This window comes from Trichoplusia ni, assembly GCF_003590095.1.
Source record: "Trichoplusia ni isolate ovarian cell line Hi5 chromosome 6 unlocalized genomic scaffold, tn1 tig00003143_group5, whole genome shotgun sequence".
In the NCBI taxonomy this organism is placed as follows: domain Eukaryota; kingdom Metazoa; phylum Arthropoda; class Insecta; order Lepidoptera; family Noctuidae; genus Trichoplusia; species Trichoplusia ni.
This window is the reverse complement of record NW_020799632.1, coordinates 1-22,467: the sequence shown is the minus strand read 5'-3', so window position 1 is coordinate 22,467 and position 22,467 is coordinate 1. Positions and strand designations below refer to the sequence as shown.

The 22,467-nt window shown below is 36.8% G+C and overlaps 3 protein-coding genes and 2 pseudogenes across 4 annotated transcripts; 2 read left to right on the top strand and 3 right to left on the bottom strand.

Moving 5' to 3' along the window:
- The first annotated feature begins 365 nt into the window (after positions 1-365).
- On the top strand, positions 366-15,878 carry LOC113506242 (dosage compensation regulator-like). Of its 2 annotated transcripts, XM_026889086.1 has the most exons (22): positions 366-560; positions 1,003-1,262; positions 1,951-2,198; positions 4,514-4,687; positions 5,039-5,118; positions 5,404-5,592; positions 6,048-6,142; positions 6,429-6,551; positions 6,859-7,007; positions 7,746-8,022; positions 8,422-8,572; positions 8,821-8,924; positions 9,425-9,658; positions 10,178-10,333; positions 10,790-10,920; positions 11,489-11,658; positions 12,175-12,368; positions 12,946-13,060; positions 13,590-13,741; positions 14,142-14,333; positions 14,851-15,009; positions 15,272-15,878. In XM_026889086.1, exons 1-22 carry the CDS (start codon positions 485-487, stop codon positions 15,791-15,793), a joined length of 3,951 nt encoding a protein of 1,316 aa, XP_026744887.1. In that variant the 5' UTR covers positions 366-484; the 3' UTR covers positions 15,794-15,878. The 2 variants fall into 2 exon arrangements, with proteins under 2 accessions (XP_026744887.1, XP_026744888.1); XM_026889087.1 differs by lacking the exons at positions 366-560; positions 1,003-1,262 and adding an exon at positions 3,761-3,844 and having other exon boundaries at positions 2,124-2,198.
- A 48-nt stretch (positions 15,879-15,926) lies between these two features.
- Positions 15,927-16,787, bottom strand: LOC113506243 (annotated as a pseudogene).
- Positions 16,788-17,276: 489 nt separating this feature from the next.
- On the bottom strand, positions 17,277-18,649 carry LOC113506247 (gastrula zinc finger protein XlCGF17.1-like). The gene has a single exon (XM_026889089.1). It carries the CDS (start codon positions 18,576-18,578, stop codon positions 17,451-17,453), a length of 1,128 nt encoding a protein of 375 aa, XP_026744890.1. The 5' UTR covers positions 18,579-18,649; the 3' UTR covers positions 17,277-17,450.
- A 281-nt stretch (positions 18,650-18,930) lies between these two features.
- LOC113506241 (28S ribosomal protein S10, mitochondrial-like) lies at positions 18,931-19,936 on the top strand. Its single transcript, XM_026889085.1, has 3 exons — positions 18,931-19,084; positions 19,175-19,425; positions 19,643-19,936. Exons 1-3 carry the CDS (start codon positions 19,070-19,072, stop codon positions 19,890-19,892), a joined length of 516 nt encoding a protein of 171 aa, XP_026744886.1. The 5' UTR covers positions 18,931-19,069; the 3' UTR covers positions 19,893-19,936.
- Positions 19,937-20,017: 81 nt separating this feature from the next.
- Positions 20,018-21,327, bottom strand: LOC113506246 (annotated as a pseudogene).
- Positions 21,328-22,467: the final 1,140 nt, after the last annotated feature.

The window sequence follows — 22,467 nt, the reverse complement described above, 5'->3', positions numbered from 1 at the left end:
TTACTTAGTAAATTATAATAGTAAAAATGTGTCAAAGTAAAAGTGGTTTAATTTCAATTCGTTGTAGACGTTAATTAATAAATTGTATAAATTATCCGTATTTATAAATAAAGAAAAATCTTTATATTTTTGTTGTATTCTTTTTTCTCTTTAGTACATTTTATACACGGCAAAAATGCTGTACTATGCGTAACTACCTATAGCAACCTATAGATATTATGTAGATGAGTGCATACATACATATAGCTATAGATCGCTTCACAGACGCTAGCGCCATCTAGTTTACAGGGCAAGTAGTGAAAAAAAGAACTGATCTGTCAGTGTCTCATCTATACCAGTATTATATGTATTATCTATGGGTGTGTTGCAAAAACTTTCCTCAGCGTCGGCTTCGGCACTGATATTTTGATTTGTGTTCTTGATTTATGAACAAGATACGAGAATCTGGAGTAACAATTAACTTAGTATAAATTAAGCATCCATCATGGACGCAAAATCATTTCTTTACTCTTGGTGCGCGAAGAAAGGATTAACGCCGAACTACGATGTGCGGGCCACAGGTATGGAAAAAAAAACAGCTTATTAGCGAACCAAATACTAAATAATAAATAAATATTGTCTGCTCAGGTCTTTATAAGTATAAATTAATTCGAAACAAAGTCAGGGTACACTTTCATTTCGATATTTGCGTTCGTTTTCTGTTATTCTAAACAACACATAAAAATATGTACCGGCCGCCAAAACTCGCTTTCCGATAAAATTGCTGCTAAAAATCTAAAACGAATTGCCAAATTGATTAGACTTAAGTACAGAAAGCTGAAAAACCTGTCGTAGGTAGTGAAAAGAAAATAATCAAATAATCTAAGAAATATATTTCCAGTAGCAAAACAACTCTTTTTTTCCTAAGTTTTCTACACTACCCAAAATACTCAGTTGCTAGACTTTTGAAGACTTGTATCTAATCTTAGTCTTAATCTTTTCTTTTTAAATCTAACCTTATAGGGCCCAAACATCGTCAACGTTTCCTCTGCGAGGTCCGAGTCGATACATTCTCGTATGCCGGAGCTGGTAACTCCATGACGAAGAAGGAAGCTCAGATGAATGCTTCCAAAGACTTCATTAGTTATCTTGTACGTACCGGTGACTTGGCACCTGGAGATGTACCGGAGGATACAAGAGCTCCTGCGATTAAAACTGAAGATAATGATAATATCCAGGGTCAGGATTCACTTCCTCAGCAACAACAGAGACCTGTGTTTCAGGTTTGTTTGCCTTTTTGAATGTTTAGTACAAAATTTATACTTTACTATAATAATGTATGGACAGAGTGGAAGAATCTAAGGGAGGCCTTTGCCCCGCAGAGAGATGGAGACAGCTGAAAAAAAAAATGTATTGGTTTAGTTAGAGCATTTGGTTGATGTGTATGTTTTACACTTTAAAGAATAGTATCACCTAGTAAAGTTGATAAACTGATTGGATTGTTGAAACACCTTGACATAATAATGTAGATTTGTATCTTTTTGTTTTTAAAATGATAACTGCTGCCTACAAAATCTGTGTTCCAGTGATTTAGAAAACTTATTTTGTTCATTAGTTTTATTGATGATGTTTAATAAAAAATAAAACCCAATTTGTGAACATCTCCTCTAAATATGGGTATGTGGTAATATAGTAAATATGGGTTGTTGAGTACATAATATAAACTTGGGTCAGATCTCATTTAAATATATGCAGAAAGAAGGATACAATATGCATGATAAAGATTCTGAAATTGTCTATAATATCTAACGTTATCCGCGGGAAATTTGTAATTAAAATTCTGAAGTTCAGGTTCATGCAGGTAAAAATTGCCAGAACCAGGAAAAATCGGGTATGCCTTTGCCTAGCAGAGGGATCTCACAAAGGCTCTATAAAAAAAAGTTTTAACAAGACATTTGTTTCCAATTCTAGGAGGGAATGGGACCAGATATGATGGGTCCTGCATACCATGCATACGGTGGTCAAAATGAGAACTTTACGTATATGAATCGTTTACAACAACAGAAGAATGTAGAGGAAGCTGAAGACTTGGATGTTAATGCCAGTTTACATGGTAACTGGACGATGGAAAATGCCAAGTCTAAACTACATCAGTTCTTACAGATCAATAAGATTAATACGGACTATGTTTATAAAGCGGTTGGTCCGGATCACACACGGTTTGTCTTTACTTTGTTCTGTTTAATTCATTTTGTTTCCATCTGGTTCACTTTCATTATTCTTGCCAAGACCATGCTTGGTCATCAATCAATGTGTTCAGCTATCATCAATGGCATAGGTATGCTGTAAAACACATAAACTTTTTATAGAGAACTATACCAAATTTGTAACAAAATCAATCAATACAAAAAAAAAATGGTAACAACATAATATTAATCATATAAATATTCTATTTTTAATTCGTAGTATAATAATATTACGCAACAATATAATAATGTATAAAAGTTGGTAAATTATTGAAACTCATTTTGAGTTCTTGGTGTTGCTGTTGTGGAAGTGAGATGACGCTATCTGCAACATAGCTCGCCATCTCGTTTCTACTTAGGGAAAAACTCATAGTACATGCGCTGATCTCATCTTGGCTTCATATGCCATGAATAGGGTATTTGACTAAAGCTAATAACATAAATCTGTTTAGTCCATCGAACTGATTTCCAAAAAATATTGAATATGTATTTTTCATTTTATCACATCATTTAAAAGTCTAAAAGTCTAGTTAGTAAAAAGTATACTGGTAAGTGACGTCACACGAGACTTTAAATCACTGTATTTTAGATTATTTTTTTGTTTATGTGATAAAATAAAAAATACAAAGCTAATATTTTTTTGGAAATCTGTCTGACGGACTATGCAATTTTTTCTTGTGAAATACCCTATTGAATTGAGCAAGCTAAATTATTTGGTCTGCAGTGTGAAAGCCAAGTTTTCAAGATGCACGAATTCCATTTTTTTGGCTTTCTTACTACAGACATGAATATTGTAGGTATGTTTTGCTTAAAAGCCATTGATTATTCATCTTATTTGAAAAATCATTGGCTATTGGTGACTATAGATAACTGGAAATGTGGCCAAGTAATAGAAGTACTTTTAGATTAATGAATGCTGACAACACTTGTATTCCGGTCTGAATTTTATACTTGCCTTTGCCTATCCTTTGGTTTACAAAATTAGAACATGAATTTCTCCTATTTTCTCATCTTTTTTTTTATTTCATTGAGCCCGATCTAGCCAGTCATTCACTAGAGTGATAACTTTTAAATTAACAACTGGTAACTGGGCTATGAGTGTGGTCAGCAACAAAAAGTAAATCCAAGAAATTGAAGCCAACTTTGCAGACGATATACAAAGTTTGCTTCAGTATTTAAATAATAGTTTTAAGAGCGAAATATCAAACACACGGAATAAATCCAAGACAAGAGAAAAATATGTACAAGAAAATAAACAATAAGGCAACATGATGTTGTAAAATAATACGTAATGTTAGAATGGGGTGCATAGTTAAAATGGGGTGATAGACAAATTTTCGCGGTGTTGCCTATGTTGACGTGACGTGTTCTACGTGAAAAATAATTTTTGATTATTAAGTTATAATATCTATTCGCACCGTTCTATCGGTATTTTATCTACTGATATGTTAATTAACTTAAATTTTCAATTAAACTTGTTAAAATATATTATTATGTGAACATTAAAAAAGTCTTGGATTTTATTCTGAACACAGGTGTGCTTGAGCTCTATAAACTGACTCCACTTGGCTACAATTCCAATATGTATAATGATTGCGTGACTTCCAGATGTCAAGAAGGTAAGTTTTATATAATTATACACATACACTAATAAAAATTAACAGTTTGTTTGTTCTTACTAATATGGGAAACTGCTGGCTTATTATAATGTTGGATTGTCTCAGTTTTTACATCAGAAAGCTGTTGACAAATAAAAAAAAAGGCTATAAACGAGTAAAAAACGACTATACAAAGGAAATTGACGGTATAAAAAATATCGTCTTTATCTCGCGGAGTTAAGGTTGAATTTGCTATAGTAACTTTACATTTACGCTTCGATGTAAAAGATTTGACTCTGTTGTAGTATGATATAAACCTAATTAACTAAGCAGTAAGCAAACATTTAAAATTTCAGACAGACTAAGATATAGATACATAGACAATATTAATTATATTTCTTCTTTTCTTATGGTATATAGACAACCTGGTTTTAAAGTCTCCAAACAGCCCGTAGGCCTTAGACGTGGTTTTCAACAAACCCTCGAAAATATACATATCTATGTTGGTTTTGCTCATGATATTCTTCATCGTTTTTAGCCAGTGAAAACTACTTTTCAATGCGCACATGAATTCAAAAAGACACCTACGACTTTTGATTTAGCAGTTTATTGATCACATCATTAGGCTATCACTGCATGCAACAATACATTTTACTATCGTGTACTATATTAACTAGTTTAAATTTTCAGGAGTTTCTGCTGCGAGTTGTCTATATTTGTACGTCAGTTGGGCCGTAACGTGACCGGCCGTGAGACCGCGTCGAACAAGCAGACGGCGAGCAAGTCCTGTGCGTTGTCTGTCGTAAGGCAGCTTTACCATCTCGGTGTGATTGAGGCCTTCAGTGGCACGCTGAAGAAAGACAGGTGATTGGTTTTGACTTTATGATGACGATGGCAACATGTGAAGTGAAAGTGGAAAATTGGTTTGATTTGAGAACTAAATTAATTTTACTAAAGCTTCCTTTTCTATAAAAACCACTCTCGCATTGAGAATTTAATCCTTGTGTCGCGGGGGGTTTTGCAAACATTCATGTCACATGCACAAATACACCAAGACCCAGGGCAAGCATTCGTGGACCACACAAACACTTGTACTCCCCGGGGCTTGATCCCGCGACACGTCGCGCTCAGTAGGTTTGGCGCGGTGACCGCAACCACTCGGCTATCTCTGCTTTGCAATCACCATTTGCATTAACCTGTGTATTATTTTATCAGGTCTGGAGAAGGTATTATGAAGCCTTATCCGGTGGCCATAAGCCCAGCACTGGAACAACAACTGGAGGAGACATTAAAAGGTGGGCTATTTTGCCTATGTAATCTAAAAACATTCCCGTGGCTCTTTCTACAAAAATATTTGTTTTTATGTTTTGATAGAGCTTTTACACAATTCTCCTTTAACCACTTCATTGTCCCTCCAATAGACCACAGGTTTTTGATTGGGTCTGAAATAATCTAACATAACAAGAACTATGAACATCCATTAATTCTCGAGATATAAACGATCCTCTAAAAAGCTCGCCTTCTTGCTTCATAAAATGAAGTATTTAAATTAAAACCAAAAAAACACAACTCCTTTCCAGAACTTGAAATAGAACCAGTACAGGTGGACCTGTCTGGTCACTACTCGAGTGAGGACGGTCAGTCGGGGTTGACCCTGCTCCAGATGGACCGCGTGAAGGCCATGCGAGAGGCCCGGCCCACCCCCGGCGGCGTCGTGTCCTGGTCACCGCCGAAACCCAACTGGAATGCGTGGACTGGGTGTAATATTGGTAAGAGGCGATGTACAATTGTTCATGAATTTAACTTTTAACGAGCAAAAAATACAGCAGCATTTTTAATATCCTAAAACCCGGGTCAAGTGTGAGTCAGACTTACAATATTGAAGGTTTCGTACAAATATAACAAATAAAAACAAATCTGTGAAAAATATAGGGCTGGCAACAAGGTGACTGCTTATCTTTGATTTTGTTTGAGTTTTTGTATTGAAAGTAATTTCAGAAATACCTGTGAAATTTTCAACTGTCTAGCTATAGAAGTTCATGATACAATCTCGTGACAGACGGACCGACAAGCACCTTAGCCTGTCTGTTCGGGTTGCGTGCTTACCGTTTTTTTGTATGTAAACCTAAAAATGAAATGTATTCATGGTTAAGACTATTACTGGGAGTTAAATTACTCTATGTACGCCCTCCGAGTTGTCTTATAACGAATGTGTTGTCTTCAGATGAAGGGCCACTGGCTACGACAAGTCTTGAAGACATCAGCGCTGACCTTGAGAAGCGCCACAGGGATATGTGCCAGAATAGTACATTGTATCAGGTTGGTAACATTATTATGGACCTCAAAATTTGGAAATTAAACTAGTTCCTTCCTGTATTTGACAGGTAATTTAATTTTTTATTGAAAATAGTTGTAACCTATTGCTATGTTTTTTTATTTTCTACCTTTATATGCAACTTCGCGTAATCTGTTTCTGTTTTCTTGCCCTATAGTTTGCTTTTACTTTTGTCCCTTGTGTGTGTTGGCAATGTAATACAGGAGGTGGTCAATGTGTGCTTTATATAATGAAATGTTCAAAAAACAAAACTATTTCGTATTGTAACAGGAAAGTTTACGCGAAAGGGAAAAACTACCGGTGTACGGTATGAAGTCGCAAATCATGGAGGCTATCAATGAGAACCCAGTCATCATCATCAGAGGAAATACTGGTTGTGGAAAAACTACACAGGTATATTCAACTTGATAATTATATTATATATTTTTTTATTTAAACTTCTTAAATAAAACAATGTTTTTAGTTGTTTTTAATTTTCTTTGACAAATATTGTTTAAGACCAGGCTGTATTTAATGAATCGCTAATCGCTTAAAATATTTATAGCTGATGTATGTCTATAGCCAATATAACAAAAAAATATGAAAATAACATTGAGGTTTACCAACAGTGCGGCCATATTTTTTGTGGCAAATACTTTTCCTCAAGCCCACGCGAACTTTACTAGTTTTTTGTTACAACGTTACAATATATTGGCCGCAGGTATGCCAGTTCATCTTAGACGACTACATAGCGAGCGGGCAGGGCGCGTGGGCCAACGTGTGCGTGACTCAGCCGCGACGTATCTCCGCCGTCAGCGTGGCCGAGAGGGTCGCCAGCGAGCGCTGCGAGGACCTGGCCAATAGCGTGGGGTAAATACTAATTCAATATTGATAAAAATTATACTGGAAAATATGTATTTTTTTGGAAGACTGACTGACTTTCTTCAAAAAGTGTTTCGGAGAGTTTTACAGTACATTCTCAAATCGTGTGCAGGTTAAAGATAGATAAGGGTTTTTGTACTTACCCATGGGTAACCATGTAGTAAAGTCTTATCTTCTAAGTCTAGCTTTTATGCGCTTTGATTCCCATATGATAAATATATGTTCAAAATCAAGCCCTTCCTCGTGGATATTATTATGTTACAAGATAAAGTTAAAAAATATAATGTTATTTATTAGTTTACTAGCTGTTGTCCGCGACTTCGTCCCCGTGGGTAGAACATATAAGTTATGATTTATACCTGCCCTGATTTTTCACATTTTCCATTGTATCTTCGCTCCTATTAATCGCAGCGTGATGATTTATAGCCTAAAGCCTTCCTCGATGAATGTTCTATTCAACACAAAAAGATTTTTTCAATTTGGACCAGTAGTTCCTGAGATTAGCGCGTTCAAACAAACAAACAAACAAGCAAACTCTTCAGCTTATATATTAGTATAGATTATTAACACAGTAAAATCAACTTACACTAACAACGAACATAAAATTAAACATAAAAATATCGCTCAACTACGCAACCGTATCTCAACAATCCAAGCATTTAAAAAATCCCCTCCACTCATCAAAAGACATCAACTTTCAATAACTATCTTACAATATTTTTCCAGCTACTCAGTCCGCTTCGAGTCCTTCTTGCCGCGTCCATACGGCTCAATAATGTTCTGTACCGTGGGAGTACTCCTACGTAAGCTCGAGGGTGGTCTGCGTGGAGTCAGCCACGTCCTCGTCGACGAGGTACACGAGAGAGACGCTGACACCGACTTCGCTCTTATCCTCTTAAGAGATATGGCCCATACGTACCCAGATTTGAGGATCATTCTCATGTCGGCTACAGTCGATACTACTTTGTTCACTCAGTATTTCGGAAATTGTCCTGTAATTGAGGTAAGTCAAGGATTTGTTGTAAGAATTGATCTGTAGTTAGATAAAGTTAAATAGGTTTCACGTCAGATGTATGATTTGAATGCAACACTTATGCGAGCGTAACTGTTTTTGTTTAATGTAAGTTCCCGTCAAATTAGTTGAAAGATTTTTTCATACAAAGATTGTATTTTTTTTCAATTTATTTGCCAGATAGCGGCTCATCACTGATAGTGAAACAGGCGCTCAGACAAAAGAACATAGTGTATGTCAATAAAACTAAACATAGACCAATACAGTCTCAAAAATGGGTTGTGGATGTTTTACTTTACAAATCCTTTTCTATGTTATGCCAATTTAAACCTAACTCTATTTACAATAAGGTATATTTAATTTAATTAACATTATTCTTGTTCTACCTAGGTGCCAGGCCGCACGTTCCCCGTAAAGCAATACTTCCTAGAAGACTGTGTCGAGCTAACTAAGTTCGTGCCTCCGCCAGACACGCGCAAGCGCAAGGCTTCCGGCAAGAAGGCAAACAGCACCAATAATGATGACGACGATGATGATGAAGGTATAATAAGTTTATACAGGTGGTATAGAATAAGTGTGGTGGGTCACTACGTACTGGGCGCAACGGGTCGTAGGTTCGATTCCCGCGTAGGATAAGTATTGTGATCTACAAATGCTCGTTTTGAGTCAGAGTGATCTCTCTCTCTCTCTCTCTTTCTGCACATAACCACTACTTCTTAAACTAAGAATTTAGCTGTGGAATTGAAGAGTCTTTTCACAGCTGTAAAATAAATAATGTTTGTATGAAAGGTGGAGCGGAGGAACAAGATGAAGACTTAAACAAGAACTGTCAACTGTCCAGCAACTACTCCCCGGAAACATCACAAACCATGGCCAAGCTCTCTGAGAAAGATGTTAGTATATTATATTTGACTAAAGAATGGTTTTTGTTTAAGGGTCTATCCTTAAACAAAAACCATTTTTTAAGCTTTGACCTAGGTTACTTCAATGACAAGAAAATATTAGTGTTTGTTTGATGAAACAATCGTTTAAACACCATCATCAGAATCTGTTCTGTGTCTGGGTTGTCTTTATGAGTTATCTAGTTGTACTCATAGTACAAGTTTTGCTTAGTTTGAGGCTAGATGGCGTTGGTTGAAATTAGCTGAATATTTAGAAAAATAAAATATTCTATACTTTCCTTGGAAGTGGTCTGACGGAGATAGATAATGACCAAGAAACTCCAAAGAAACTACACAATCCGTTTATAATAGCCCTTCCACGAACTCCGGTATAGCAGTCAGAGTCACTTAATACTAGACCAACAGGCCAGTCAAATATTTTAGTTTTGTTTGATATAACTTCACGAATGATTAAATAAAATGCCTTATTAATACAAATCTGTCCATTACAGCTAAGTTTCGAACTTATCGAAGCAATTCTACAATATATAAGCAGCTTGGGAAGTGACGGTGCTGTGTTGGTGTTCCTCCCCGGGTGGAACCTTATCTTCGCGTTGGCCAAACATTTGTCCCAACATCGAGTGTTTGGCGACACTTCCAAATATGTGATACTGCCGCTACACAGCCAAATCCCCAGGGACGATCAGAAGAAAGTGTTTATTACTCCTCCGCCGGGTATGATTAAGGTAATTATTTTTTGGTCTACGTCAATCTAACTTTATCCTATGACCTCAGCTGTGTTTACTTTTTATTCCAAACAAAAATACGAACATTTATTTTTAAAATATTTAGTTGGCATATTTGCCATAAGAGTGTTATAAATAAGGATGGAGTTAGCGTGCCCAACTACATTTTGCTACTTACAACAAATTGTCTTAACGTTTACCAATATCCATCCAAAATGTAAGCACCCTAAACACTTGAATTGCAGACATGCGCGAGTTCTGTAAGTTAACTCTTGAAAGTTAATCAATTTGTTTTATAATATACGTTTCTCGTCATATTCAAAATGACTTCCTATTGGATTATATATTTATGGGCCTGGACTCAAAAATATGAAACTTCGAAAAGCGTTCTGATTTTTGAATGTTGCGACTTAAATATGTCCTTTTCAATACTTATTATTTTACACTATTCATACCATTAACTAGTTTGAACCCTTTTTGTTAAATTATTCACCCAATCACCATACTTTTCGTGTCCAGGTGATATTATCAACGAACATAGCGGAGACATCGATCACGATCAACGACGTCGTCTACGTGATAGACTCGTGCAAGGCCAAGATGAAGCTGTTTACGTCACACAACAATATGACGTCATACGCCACTGTCTGGGCCAGCAGGACTAATCTGGAACAGGTGAAATGTTAATTTATTTATTTATAGCTGTATTAGCTGTTGCAGGCGGTACCGCCCAGGAACACAGGATAAAATTAATTACATACATTTTGATGCTGTCAAATATCCTTCAGTTATTTTCAATCGGGGTAAAAACTATTTTATGTGCTATATTATCCTGGTAATAAACTGTGTACCGAATTTCACCCATATCGGTTCAATGGTGTTTGCGTGAAAGAGCTACAGACATCGATCCATACTTACAAACTTTCACGTTTATACAATTACTAAAATATGAACTTGTGCGTTTTTGTTTTGTTGAACGCAGTAGACACCAGTTTCAACATGTTGCAACCAAAATAGTCTTATAATTGAAATTTCAGCATCTACTCCATCGAGTTAGCAATTATTTTCATGTAAAAAGCAATCTGTACTACATTCATGAATACAATATCAATTACTTTCTTAATTCTCCAGCGTAAAGGTCGCGCCGGTCGTGTCCGCCCCGGCGTTTGCTTCACGCTGTGCTCTCGCGCGCGCTACGACAAACTCGACGAACATCAAACTGCTGAGATGTTCCGCACACCACTACACGAACTGGCTCTGAGGTATGTTATTATGGGTACTTTACCGCATAATTAGGGCCAGGCACGTGTCAATTAAGTGCTGATGCTTGCCGGACCAACGGGGTTGTCTGAAAAAGTTATCGCAACCCTTTTACACGAAGGGTGAAGAAGTGAATACACCCGTGTTCTTTTCTGGGTTTTAGTAAGTAAAAGTTTGATATTCTCTTGCGATCAAACCAAAGATGAGAAGTCATTTGATAGTGTTTCGTCAGAAAAAAATTAAAGATATCACATTATCATAAGTCTACTTCTGAATGTGGCCATAATTATTTCGTTGTGACGTTGTATACCCATATTTTTCTCAACATTTCAATCGATATTGACAAATTTCAATCGCTTAGAATGTATATGTCTGAATGAATATATACTATATTAAAATGTGTTTTATGTGTATGACTGCGCCGCGCGACTTGACCAACTAGTAAAAAAAACTGTCTCCTTTCACTTGTCTCCCTTATAAATTAGGTACTTAACAACGACAAGAACAAAAACTCAGATTCGTTCTTGAAGGTGGTCATATGATATTCAAGTGTTACCAAACTCCCCCCAGCATCAAGCTGCTCCGGCTGGGCAGTATCGGGCACTTCTTGTCGAAGGCCCCCGAGCCGCCGCCGCTGGACGCCGTCATCGAGGCCGAGGCGCTGCTGCGGGAGCTGGCCTGCCTCGACGCGGGGGACAACCTCACGCCGCTCGGGACCATACTCGCCAAGCTGCCTATAGGTAGATAAAAATTATCAACAGAAGATTAGGCTGGTCAAAAGTTTTTGTGTGTGTGTGTGTGAACTCCAATGTCTGATTTCCTGTTTCGGGGAGTCGATTTTCCAACTTACAAAAACAAAATGAGCATTCAAAATTAAAAGTGCTATTTCAAATAGGTTGTTTTCCAAGCACGTTTAAAACGTTATAATAATGACTCTAGTTGCACGGTTCCATTTCATTCTTATGGAAAAGAACCGGCAAGAAACGTCATAAGACTTAATTATTATATTAAAACTTAATAGAGCGCTGTTATTTGTCAGTATGAAGACAACTGCCTTCATCAGATTATACCCTTTTCAAGTCACGACTTACGCAACAACTAAATAGGGTCTTGGACACTAGTCTTAACTAATAATGGTTCTGTATCATTATATTTTTAAGACCATCATGTACATTATGGAACGTAATAAATTATTGAGTATTGAGAGTAGGTATCCAGTAATTTTTTTTTTTCGTTTTTATTGTATTTTTCCCCAGAGCCACGTCTAGGCAAGATGATGGTTCTGGGCTTCGTGTTGGGCGTGGGCGACGCTCTTACCACAATGGCGGCCAACTCAACGACCTTCCCAGAGATCTTCATAGTAGAGGGTCGTCGTCGCTTGTCCAACCACCAGAGGGCGCTAGCAGGGGACAGGGCGTCGGACCATGTCGCCATGCTGAATGCTTTTCAAGTTAGTAATGAATTTTAACCTTGATAAATCTTTATGACGTACTTTTTGGTGTAGGATTTGCTGCATAATCGGACTTTTCATTCCCTTAGGATGATTTTGAAAATTAATATCCAGTAAAGATAGATGATATTAATTGCTCTTAAAAGTTTGTCCTTAAATTTATATGAATTTGTAAAGGCCTTGTCTAGAACTTGGTCTTTTTCTATTTAATAGAGATAATTTAATGTCTTTATTGTTTGTCAATCATTGCAGATTTAGGCTTTGAATTCTTTCGAATGTTGCCTTTTTTCCCACGTTTTTATACACTTTTCTTGTTTGTTTGTTTGTCGTTCCGGTTGGATTTTTGCAACTCAATTTTAAGGCACTTTCCGACAAGCTAGCAGGCTGAAACTGCAGGGTAGCTTCAAACCCGAGGTCAATGTAATTTAATTTACAACAATAAAAACGGCTGGACCGCTTTTGATAAAACTTGAATGGAGTGACATTTAAAAACGTGGGTTTTTAGATTTTTTAAATCGATTAATTTAAGAATGTTTCTTTACGGTTTAGTATTCTGTGAATATGATAATATCCCCAGATGTGGGAGCGAGAGCACGCGAAGGGCGAGGACGCGGAGATGCGCTGGTGCGAGTGGAAGGGGCTGCAGCCCACCACCATGAGGGTCACTTCCGAGGCCAAGTACCAGCTTACCAGTGAGTTATACAGTAATCTTTGTGCAATACATACGAATCGAAAAATTAAGTGAACGAAGTATCATCGTCAAAATTAACCTAATTGATGTGATAAATGTAAGTATACTTGTTTTGTGATTCGAACTAGTTAATGAGTAAGAATTTTCTTAAAAATCGTGTGTTTTCACGTGTGATTCTTCTAGCCCAACTGCGTAGTTTAGCTAAAACTGTGTGGCTTAGAGATCAGCTCGACCCCTCTTTATATATAGTTCGGCGGAACAGTTCTTCGACGCTAGCTATCCCGGTCTACTCAGTAATGCTCCTTAACCAAAACGTTTTCCCGCGACCAACTTTTATTTTGTAACTAAATATTCTATATTTTATTTAAAAAAGGCCCTTTTCCAGGCACTTTTAAAACCTGATAGTACTGCTTATAGTTTCGCGAACCACGATTCAATAAGGGTTAGATTCATGTTAATGTCAATCGTACCTTCAAACTGCTATTTAAAACTATAAACCACACTTCAAAACATATTTTCCCACTTTTCAGATATCCTAACAACGACGATTGGTTTCTCCGAGGAGTGTTGTGTGCCACAACGCTGGCACCCCACCGGTTCAGACCCCACCTTGGACCTGGTCATCGCGCTCATGTGTATGGGACTCTACCCTAATGTCTGCTTACATCAGGGGAAGAGAAAGGTTCGTTAAATACCATTGATTTTTTTATTGAGTCCACTTTTAGTACGAGTTAAAAATATTTCTACTAATTCCAATCAAGTTTGAGTGGCTACATCAAAAGATTTTATTTCAAATAGACCGCTTTTCAGGCACTTTTAAAACGTTATAATAATTACTGTAAGTACGCGGTTCCAAAATGTAATTCCTATTGGAGAAGAATCGGCAAGAAATTCTACTTTCTATAAAGTTTTCTAGTACTTTTTTTGCTTAACATGTTAACGAATTGACGATAGCAAATCCGGCCCTTAGTTAAATAAAGTGCGCTATGTTCTGTTGAAAAGCTGTTTACTAAATAAATTACTTTGATTATAAAAGACTTACTTCTTAGTAATTACTACTAAATGATATAATATCTGTCCAGGTTCTGACGACGGAAGGCAAGCCGGCGGTGATCCACAAGACATCGGTAAACTGCAGCAACCAGGAGCAGCGCTTCCCGTGTCCGCTGTTCGTGTTCGGCGAGAAGGTCCGCATGCGCGCCATCTCCTGCAAGCAGACCACCATGGTGGCGCCGCTGCATCTGCTGCTGTTCGCCTGCAGGAAGGTCGAGTGGGTACGTATATCATAAAACATTTGAAAATATTTTATATAAACTAGCTGTTGCTTGCGAGTTCCTCCGCTAAATCAAAAATATATTTACCCATCTTTAAAGAAGCAGGTAAAAAGTATGTCTATAACAAATTTCATTAAAATTGGTCTCCCCTTTTGGTTTGATGGAGGTTACAAAGAAACAAACACTCACATACGTTTGCGTTTGTATTTTAAACAAGCGTGATTACGTTTTCGAAAATATAAGCATCTGTTTATGGGTATTCGGGTAGTCTTAATGGTAAAAGTAGAGTCAAGTTGCGTCGTCTTGTTCTACAAAATATAATATATCTTTTTTTGCCATTTGATTCCACTGTTTGGAGACTTTTGTTGAGAAAGGAAGCAGTCTTTGACAGTAGTGGAACACTTACGGCTATTGTCATGTATTAATATACATGTGATATGCTACTTCACTTTCGCCAAAAATACCACTATAAATGTCTGAGTTAACCTACCCTAACTTAACAAACACAACGTTTCAGATTGACAACGTGGTCCGCCTGGACAACTGGCTGAACTTCGACATGAAGCCGAGCACGGCGGCGCTGGTGATCGCGCTGCGGCCCGCCGTCGAGAAGATCGTCGAGCGCGCCGCCGCTGAACCTGACGCCGCGCTACACTTCTCGCCTATTGAACAAAAGGTTGGCTGTGCTTTGGTGTTATTCTGTATCCAATGTTAAAAAAAAATGGTTATGTTATATTTCTCGGGGTAACGTACTTACCGTAGGTGTCGTTAATTACAAAAAGAAATGCGGTGTCAACTTTTTTGCGATTTTTTGCTTAGTTTAATACAAACGTCTTTCATACTTCCAATGGAATGGCGTGCTTAGATAAAGATATTAAGAAATTTACCCTCAAATCTGTCTGTATGAAACTTAATATTCTTTGTACCTATGGTTGTAGGTAATCGACTGCGTGAAATCGCTATGCATCGTGGACGCGGGCGACTACAACATCCAGCGCGAGACCAGCACACCGACGTTCAGGATGGACGGCGCCAAGCGAGGCAACCGCGGCTGGGGGACCACCGGGCCCCGCGGCGGCTTCGGCGGACAAGGGTTCGGCGCCAACCAGGGCTTCGGCGGAAACAGAGGCGGATTCGGCGGAACTAGAGGCGGCTTTGGCGGGAACCGAGGCGGTTTTGGAAGCGGCAATCAGGGCGGCTTCGGCAATGAAGGTCAAGGTGGCTTCGGAGGTGGATTCCAGGGCGGTTTCCGAGGTTCAGGCGGTTTCGGCAGCAACCAAGGAGGTTTTGGCGGTAACCAAGGTGGTTTCGGCGATAACCAAGGTGGTTTCGGTAGCAACCAAAGTGGTAACGGTTTCGGCCGCGGTGGATTTGGCAGCCGAGGGTTCGGTAATACAGGTTTCGGAAACCGCGGCTATGGTAACAGTGGCTTTAGAAGAGGCGGACGCGGATATTGGTGACCATTCCAGTAAATAGTAGGTATAATAGTGACAAATTGTGTGATCCCAGAGTCACTAAACTTAGAAATAAATTAATACCATAATATTTGACTGTTTTATTTATCATTGGAATACAATAATAATTAGAATAAATTGAAACGATATGTTATACATGCATTAAACTAATAAATAACAAGGAAAAATATAATTAATTTCACATCAGCACAAAATAAGCAAAGGATTCTTCACACGGCGCAGCTGACGATTTAATGCGATATAACGACTACAGTTAATGCTAAAACCGTGTGAAAGTAGCTAAATTACAATAAATTAAGAAAACAAGGAAACATGATTGAATTATAGAAGCAAACACTATTACTTAAAGCCGCGTAAAACAGCATTTAAGTCAAATTGTTAATAAAAAAAGTTGGCTAAAAAGCCAAAGCCTTCGTCATTCAACCGGGTTCTGTACAACTATTAGTATAAAAGTCTTTGTCTGGCGCGACCATCACCTCACTTTTCTTGCTGCGTATCCTTAAAAACGTCAAATCGTTTGAAGGATCAAGATCTCTTACTACTGCTTTCGCTTTATCGACTAGAGAGCTCATTAACCCCGCGTATTGCACAGATACGTGGTTCTCAAGGGTAGTTTTTATAGGTATTCCTTCCCCATTCACCACAATCACTCCAGCAACGCCTTTGTGCATGGACAGCTTTCGCACAGTTTCTTCAGCCTCGTTTGCCATTGTTGATTATTATATTCAGATCTGTCTAATTTTCCTTCTTTAGATTATGCAGTCTTGAGGGCTTCTGATATTATGAATTTTGACGTTGACATGTAAGAATTTGAACTTGGAATAACTTTTATTTCTTTTTTGTCACTTGGTATGTATTTTGGAAAAAGTTTGGTGTATTAAGTCGGGTTGATATTGCAAGTGGTTAACTCTTCAGAGTGCCACTTGACCATCACAACCGTCCTTTAGCAGAGGACGTTTCTCAATTGAAGCTGAGTACCGAAAGGGAACACGGATCCCTATTTCTGAGAGTCTTCAGTTTGTCTATCCCATCCGCCACCAGACTATCTCATGAAACCCATATACCTAGACAGTTGAAATTTTCACATATGATGTATTCCTGTTGCTGCTATAATTACTTAAAATAAACTTCGAGGTTCACCAATGGCTGTCCAGTTTCTTAAGCCATTCGATTCATAAACACAACTTCCGGCTTTAATTTGTTTGTTACATTTAATTTGTTACGTGTTACACACAATAAGAAAAATACGTTATTTTATGCTATAACTAACTTGATTAAATAAAATCAAGATCACATTAATTTAGGAAATAATTAAGTCATTTTTATACATGAAAAAAAAACATTTTATTATTTTATGAATACATTAAAAGCATAATTACATCTTATGACAACAAAAGCATGACTAAACTTATTGCTTTAGTACTTAAATAGATAATACTTAGATCTTAATAAATATGGCAATATAGAAATACTTGAGTAATAACACCTAAATTAAAGAGTCTTGCTGTTGTGGAAGCAAGATAGCATGCTACTGTGTATAGCAGCATCTTTCTTCAACGGCTACATCTGTCTCACTTTGAGGCAGCTATGTTAGTCCATTAATATATAATAAAGAATAGGAAGTACAGTATTTTGTTAATATTTAGCTTTCAATAGATATATCTTGCCCCTGTTGTTGCATACTTTGCACCTTCAAATAAAGTGGCATCCTACCACTTTTGAGTTTCTCCCTTTTATGTACTTTTAGCTGATGTTTCATCATCTGCTTCCTATACCCAAAGGCTTTCCCACATATATTGCAGACATGATCTTTGATCCCGATATGATCGACTTGGTAATGTAGATCCAGTTCTCGATGAGTGTAAAATCCTCTCCCACAAAAATCACACTTAAACTCATGTTCACCTTTGTGTGTCAACACATGCTTGTTCAAGTTGCTTTTGTTAATAAACCGGGAAGGACATTGAGTACATTGGTACGGCTTTTCCCCGGTATGAGTCCTCATATGCATCTTGAGTGATTCTCGGAATCTACCCTTGTAAGGACATAGTGAACATTTGAAGGGTAGTTTGTAGAAGTGTGTGAGACGATGGCGTGTGAACTGACCCTGCATTAAAAAGTTCTTTCCACATATATCACATATGTGTGACGGCTCCTGATTATGTAAGGCTAAATGCTTTTTAAAGTACAGTGCTGTGTAAGAGTTATTGCAGACTGGACATGTAACTCGCATATTTTCATGTTCCTCAGACAATCTGTGTTCAGTATAGTCTTTAAATGAATCAAATGTTAAAACGCATTTTTTACAACGGTATGTACGATGTGATTTGATTTTACGCTCGTATTCGGAAAAGTTGTCGTCATTTTCAAGAAATTCTACTTCTGTGATTGGCGGCTCTTCAGGCGGCCGTTTTAAGAGTTCGTCGGATTCTTGTGCAGTTTTTCTAAATAAAATAGCGCCTTGTAAAAGGGCATTACAAGGCTGACATAAAAACTTTGGATAATTATCGTCGATTTTTACTTCAATCCCGCCAAAAGTAATCAAAGATTCCAATATATTTTCCGCTGCACCGCTTCCGTAAATAGGTATGCTCCCTTCTTTTAAACAAACTCTACAAATGTTGTCTTCATCATGTTCGTTTTTAACTTTAATTTCACGAGGTTTTTCTTCCTGGGAAGTTCCTTCGCCGGAGTAGTCACCTGCACTTGTTTTGTTATCATTGACTTGCTTGCAATGCAACATTTTTAGCAGTAACAGGGCTCCGACCATTTTCTACATGAATCAATATATATATTTTGTTGACAAATAATTAGAATTTCTTTTAATCCAAAATAAAAAATATAAATATTTTTACGACTATTTATTTGTTGTTTTTTTTATCCAAATTCCAACTAGAACTGTCAGTGTCAAATCATTCGGCCGTTTACGGCCCACGTCACGGGAAATATTTTAAGAACAATGGTCATGCACTTATAAAGCATGTCACGAAAGCGATAAAAACTGGTCAAAATGTATTATTATTGTGTATTGAATTAGAAAACGATGAAGGAATTATTGGCAGAAGTTTAACAAAAATGTTTGAAATAAATCGGCATTTGTAAATGTTTCCAGTAATGTCAAGAAAGCAGGCGACCAAATGTCAAAATCACCCATTGGTAAACATGAGGTTATGTGATAAATGCAATAAACTATAATCGATTTGGATATAATTATTACACATATATTACTAGAACAAATAAGGAGGCTTTAATAGATCCACAATGAACGCGATCAGGGTAATTTAATACTTTCCTTAATTTACATAATCGAGCTATTTGCGACTATATTAGCTCGGTTTTTAATTGAAAAAAATACTTATTTTTCAGAGTTTATGGCGTTCAGCGCCTGTAATACGTAGTGCAGTAGCATCTAACTACACATTTCGGCCATTATCATCTGCGCCTGCTACTGTGGGTTCTGTTCAGAAGGTTGAGCCAGTGCCGCCGACAGTAGAACTGGACAAGTTATACAAACGAGTGGAATTGGAAATGCGAGGCATAGACCCCGCCGTACTGCTGAGTTACTCCTGGTTTTGTGTCGCAGCCGCTTCTCATTTGGGGATTGAAGTAACTAAGAGGTGAGATTTAAGGTCATAATAGTTTCTTTTGGGAATATAATTTGTTTCTCTTTTGCTAGAGACAAGCAATTATTGAAATTTGAATTAATTATTTTATTCAATAAGATTATAAAGGCAAGATTGCCATGGTAAAAGATGTAATGTAATAAAGTGTCACTAACAATTTATACTTATATTAACTTCTGAAGATATACTAATATTTTCTTTATAATTACAGTTGGGCACTAAGAAAAGCAGAAAAGGAGAGGCACACTTTACTCCGAAGTGTCCACATCTACAAGAAGCATAGAGTCCAGTATGAAATAAGGACTTATTTCAGATTTGTCCACCTGCAAAGACTAACAGGATCTACTTGTGACACCTACTTAGAGTACATTGAGAGGAACCTACCGGAAGGTTGCGCTTTAAAGGTCACTAAGGTTGAATGCCAGCCATTACCTGAACACATTACACCACCCACTGAATAATATATTGTAAAATAATTAGAATTAGAATAAACAGTAATTTAGTATTGCATGAATTTTATTTTAAAATTACAACTATAAAATTGAGCTTTCACACAAGTCATTTTAGGAAAAAAAGTTTGAAAAATTCTAGACCATATTTTATAGGAATCAACACTAGACAATCTAATATAAAAAGTAGGCACTAATACTAGAAATAGTACAATTGGAGTATACTTATATAATAGACAATTCAAGCTTAAAAAAAACACTCTCAGTTATACATTAGAGTTAGGCAGTATAAAAGTGTCTTACACATTTCTTAGTGGTAAAATACAATATTACCTTAATACAACAAGAACAACATTCTAATATTATATCTTAGTAAATTGGTACATCAATGAGTAATCCTAAGAGAGTTAATAGTTTTTGTCTACTGAGGCACATCCACACTGGATTCAAGTGATTACTAATAGAATAAACACTAATTTTGAAGCCCTTTTTTGGAGTAAATTTTCACTAATAATAAAACAACACTCGAAACATTTGGCATCAGTATCTATTTGGCAGGGATGTGCTCTTAAACTTGTTCTATTCATACTGTTGGTGTTTACACACTGTGAAAATGAAGAGGATGGCAAAAGCCAGCTCCAAGGCATGGAACATTAACATGACTGCACACCATATGTATTCCAAGCGCAGAATAAGTCTGGTAGATCAAAAAGTAGCATACACCAACTGCAGAAGGAATTGTTAGGATCACTGAGAAAAATACTGGAACCTCTGTAAAAAAGAAAAAAAAATTAAAAAGATTAATTTGAAATTGGAACAGATAATCATGTGACATGTTGTAAAAAAATGTTAAATTAGTTTCTCATAACATAATTATTACAATATTGTTTGATTTTAAAGTGAGAGCTTTCAACAAACTACTTACTCTTACTAGCTAGATTTCCTCTTCGCCCTAAAAATATACGAATTACTTCAACGAGACATAAAGCACTGAATATACCAGCTTCCGTCAGCAACGCGTTTTCTGGATAAGACACATTAATAGCTTTTAAAATGCCCATGGCCACTTCACATACGAAAAACATCCCCAAGTAAAAACTATTTAAATACAAAAGTATTTCATATGCCAGACTTGAATTAACATTAGTAACTTTAGACATTTTCCTGAAGGAATCAATGATGACTGCTGGTTTGTTTACTTTTGTTGACGTTTTTTTTTTGTTTATACAATCGACCGCCAAGGAAACGGGGGCCGAAAGTTATCACCGCCAGGCGCCAATCACCGGGATGCAGAAGTGACGTAATGGGAACTGTCAAAATTGTTGACAGCAAAATGATATATTCGATTTGAATATTGCGCGCGCATAATATCGATTTCCGCGTTTTGTAATTCGTGTTTATAGCGAATTAAATGGTAATAAGAACTTAAAATAAAATACTGGAACTATAAAAACGTTGTTTGTTTCATTTTTAGTACCTTGTTATAACAATGGTTCATTCTTTTCTATTAATCTAAATAACTTTTTTTCGCGTTGACAAGTACAACGTCAATAAAGTTATACAGCCTATTTCCTCATTCAATTTTCATAAGACTCCCATTCATAGGAATTATCTTTCACTGATTCGTTTACGCACCGCATCGCGTGTGTACAGTGACACGGTCGAGTGCGTTTGTACGTTACGCAACGAATGCTATCACACACAGTAATGTACGTTGCACTGACGAAAACGGAAAGTTACCGAGTAGGAAGACGGGCACGGAAATAATGTGCTGAGCCGTTTTGTGGCTGAAGCAATTTCTACTCGTAGTTGGGTACAGTTGTTGTAAAAAGTTCTTCTCTCAAAACAATTTAACCGACTTGCTCAATCAAAACTAGTAAAGTCGACATGCAATAAATAATATTTTTCAGCTAGCTACCGAAGAACTCTATAAAGCAACGACACAAGTTATTTTAAGTTAATGGTCTCTCGTCTTTCATTTTGACTTGGATATTTTCTTAAGGTCTTGATCAGAGCTGTTGTTTTAAACAAAAAGGGACTCACAAGAATATACGTCTTTTTCATATTAGACTTTAGAAACTATTGATTTTTATAAAACTTTATCTCTTGAGCGTACACGTCGAGTAAGTGTCCTGTTATAAGAGGTTGGCAACTGATCATTGGATTAAATAGGTATATTTATTCACTAATTATGTTACATAATACTTAATATTTACTTGATAAATATCTACCTATGATAACACAAACAGATTAGCGTTTAACAACTTATATTATGTACGGTTTATGTTCTGTGCATGACAGAGCAAATCACAGTAATATTTTAAATGAGAGAGTATTTTAGTGTGTATGTGTTACTTAACATTCAAATGGCTGGACCGACATCGATTGCGATTTGCTCTAGCATAAATGAGAAAAACCGCACATTTTACAAAAGTATTAGTCTCACACGTGCCTTCTTGTTTTTCTTTTCATTCAAGTTTTTTATTTAATGCTATTTTACATAATAAGATGTACCCAACATAGGTAGAAATTTACATAGTTAAAATACCTGTTGGGTAGAAAGTGCGAATGCATTTGTTTACTATGG

What these genes read in the sequence shown, in the direction of transcription:
- LOC113506247 (XM_026889089.1), bottom strand. Translation starts at nt 18,578, where the DNA reads ATGGTCGGAGCCCTGTTACTGCTAAAAATGTTGCATTGCAAGCAAGTC.
- LOC113506242 (XM_026889086.1), top strand. Translation starts at nt 485, where the DNA reads ATGGACGCAAAATCATTTCTTTACTCTTGGTGCGCGAAGAAAGGATTA. An exon ending in GCAGGACTAATCTGGAACAG is followed by an intron (nt 10,334 to 10,789) that starts GTGAAATGTTAA and finishes TTAATTCTCCAG; the next exon opens with CGTAAAGGTCGCGCCGGTCG. An exon ending in ACTCGCCAAGCTGCCTATAG is followed by an intron (nt 11,659 to 12,174) that starts GTAGATAAAAAT and finishes ATTTTTCCCCAG; the next exon opens with AGCCACGTCTAGGCAAGATG.
- LOC113506241 (XM_026889085.1), top strand. An exon ending in GGGATTGAAGTAACTAAGAG is followed by an intron (nt 19,426 to 19,642) that starts GTGAGATTTAAG and finishes TTATAATTACAG; the next exon opens with TTGGGCACTAAGAAAAGCAG.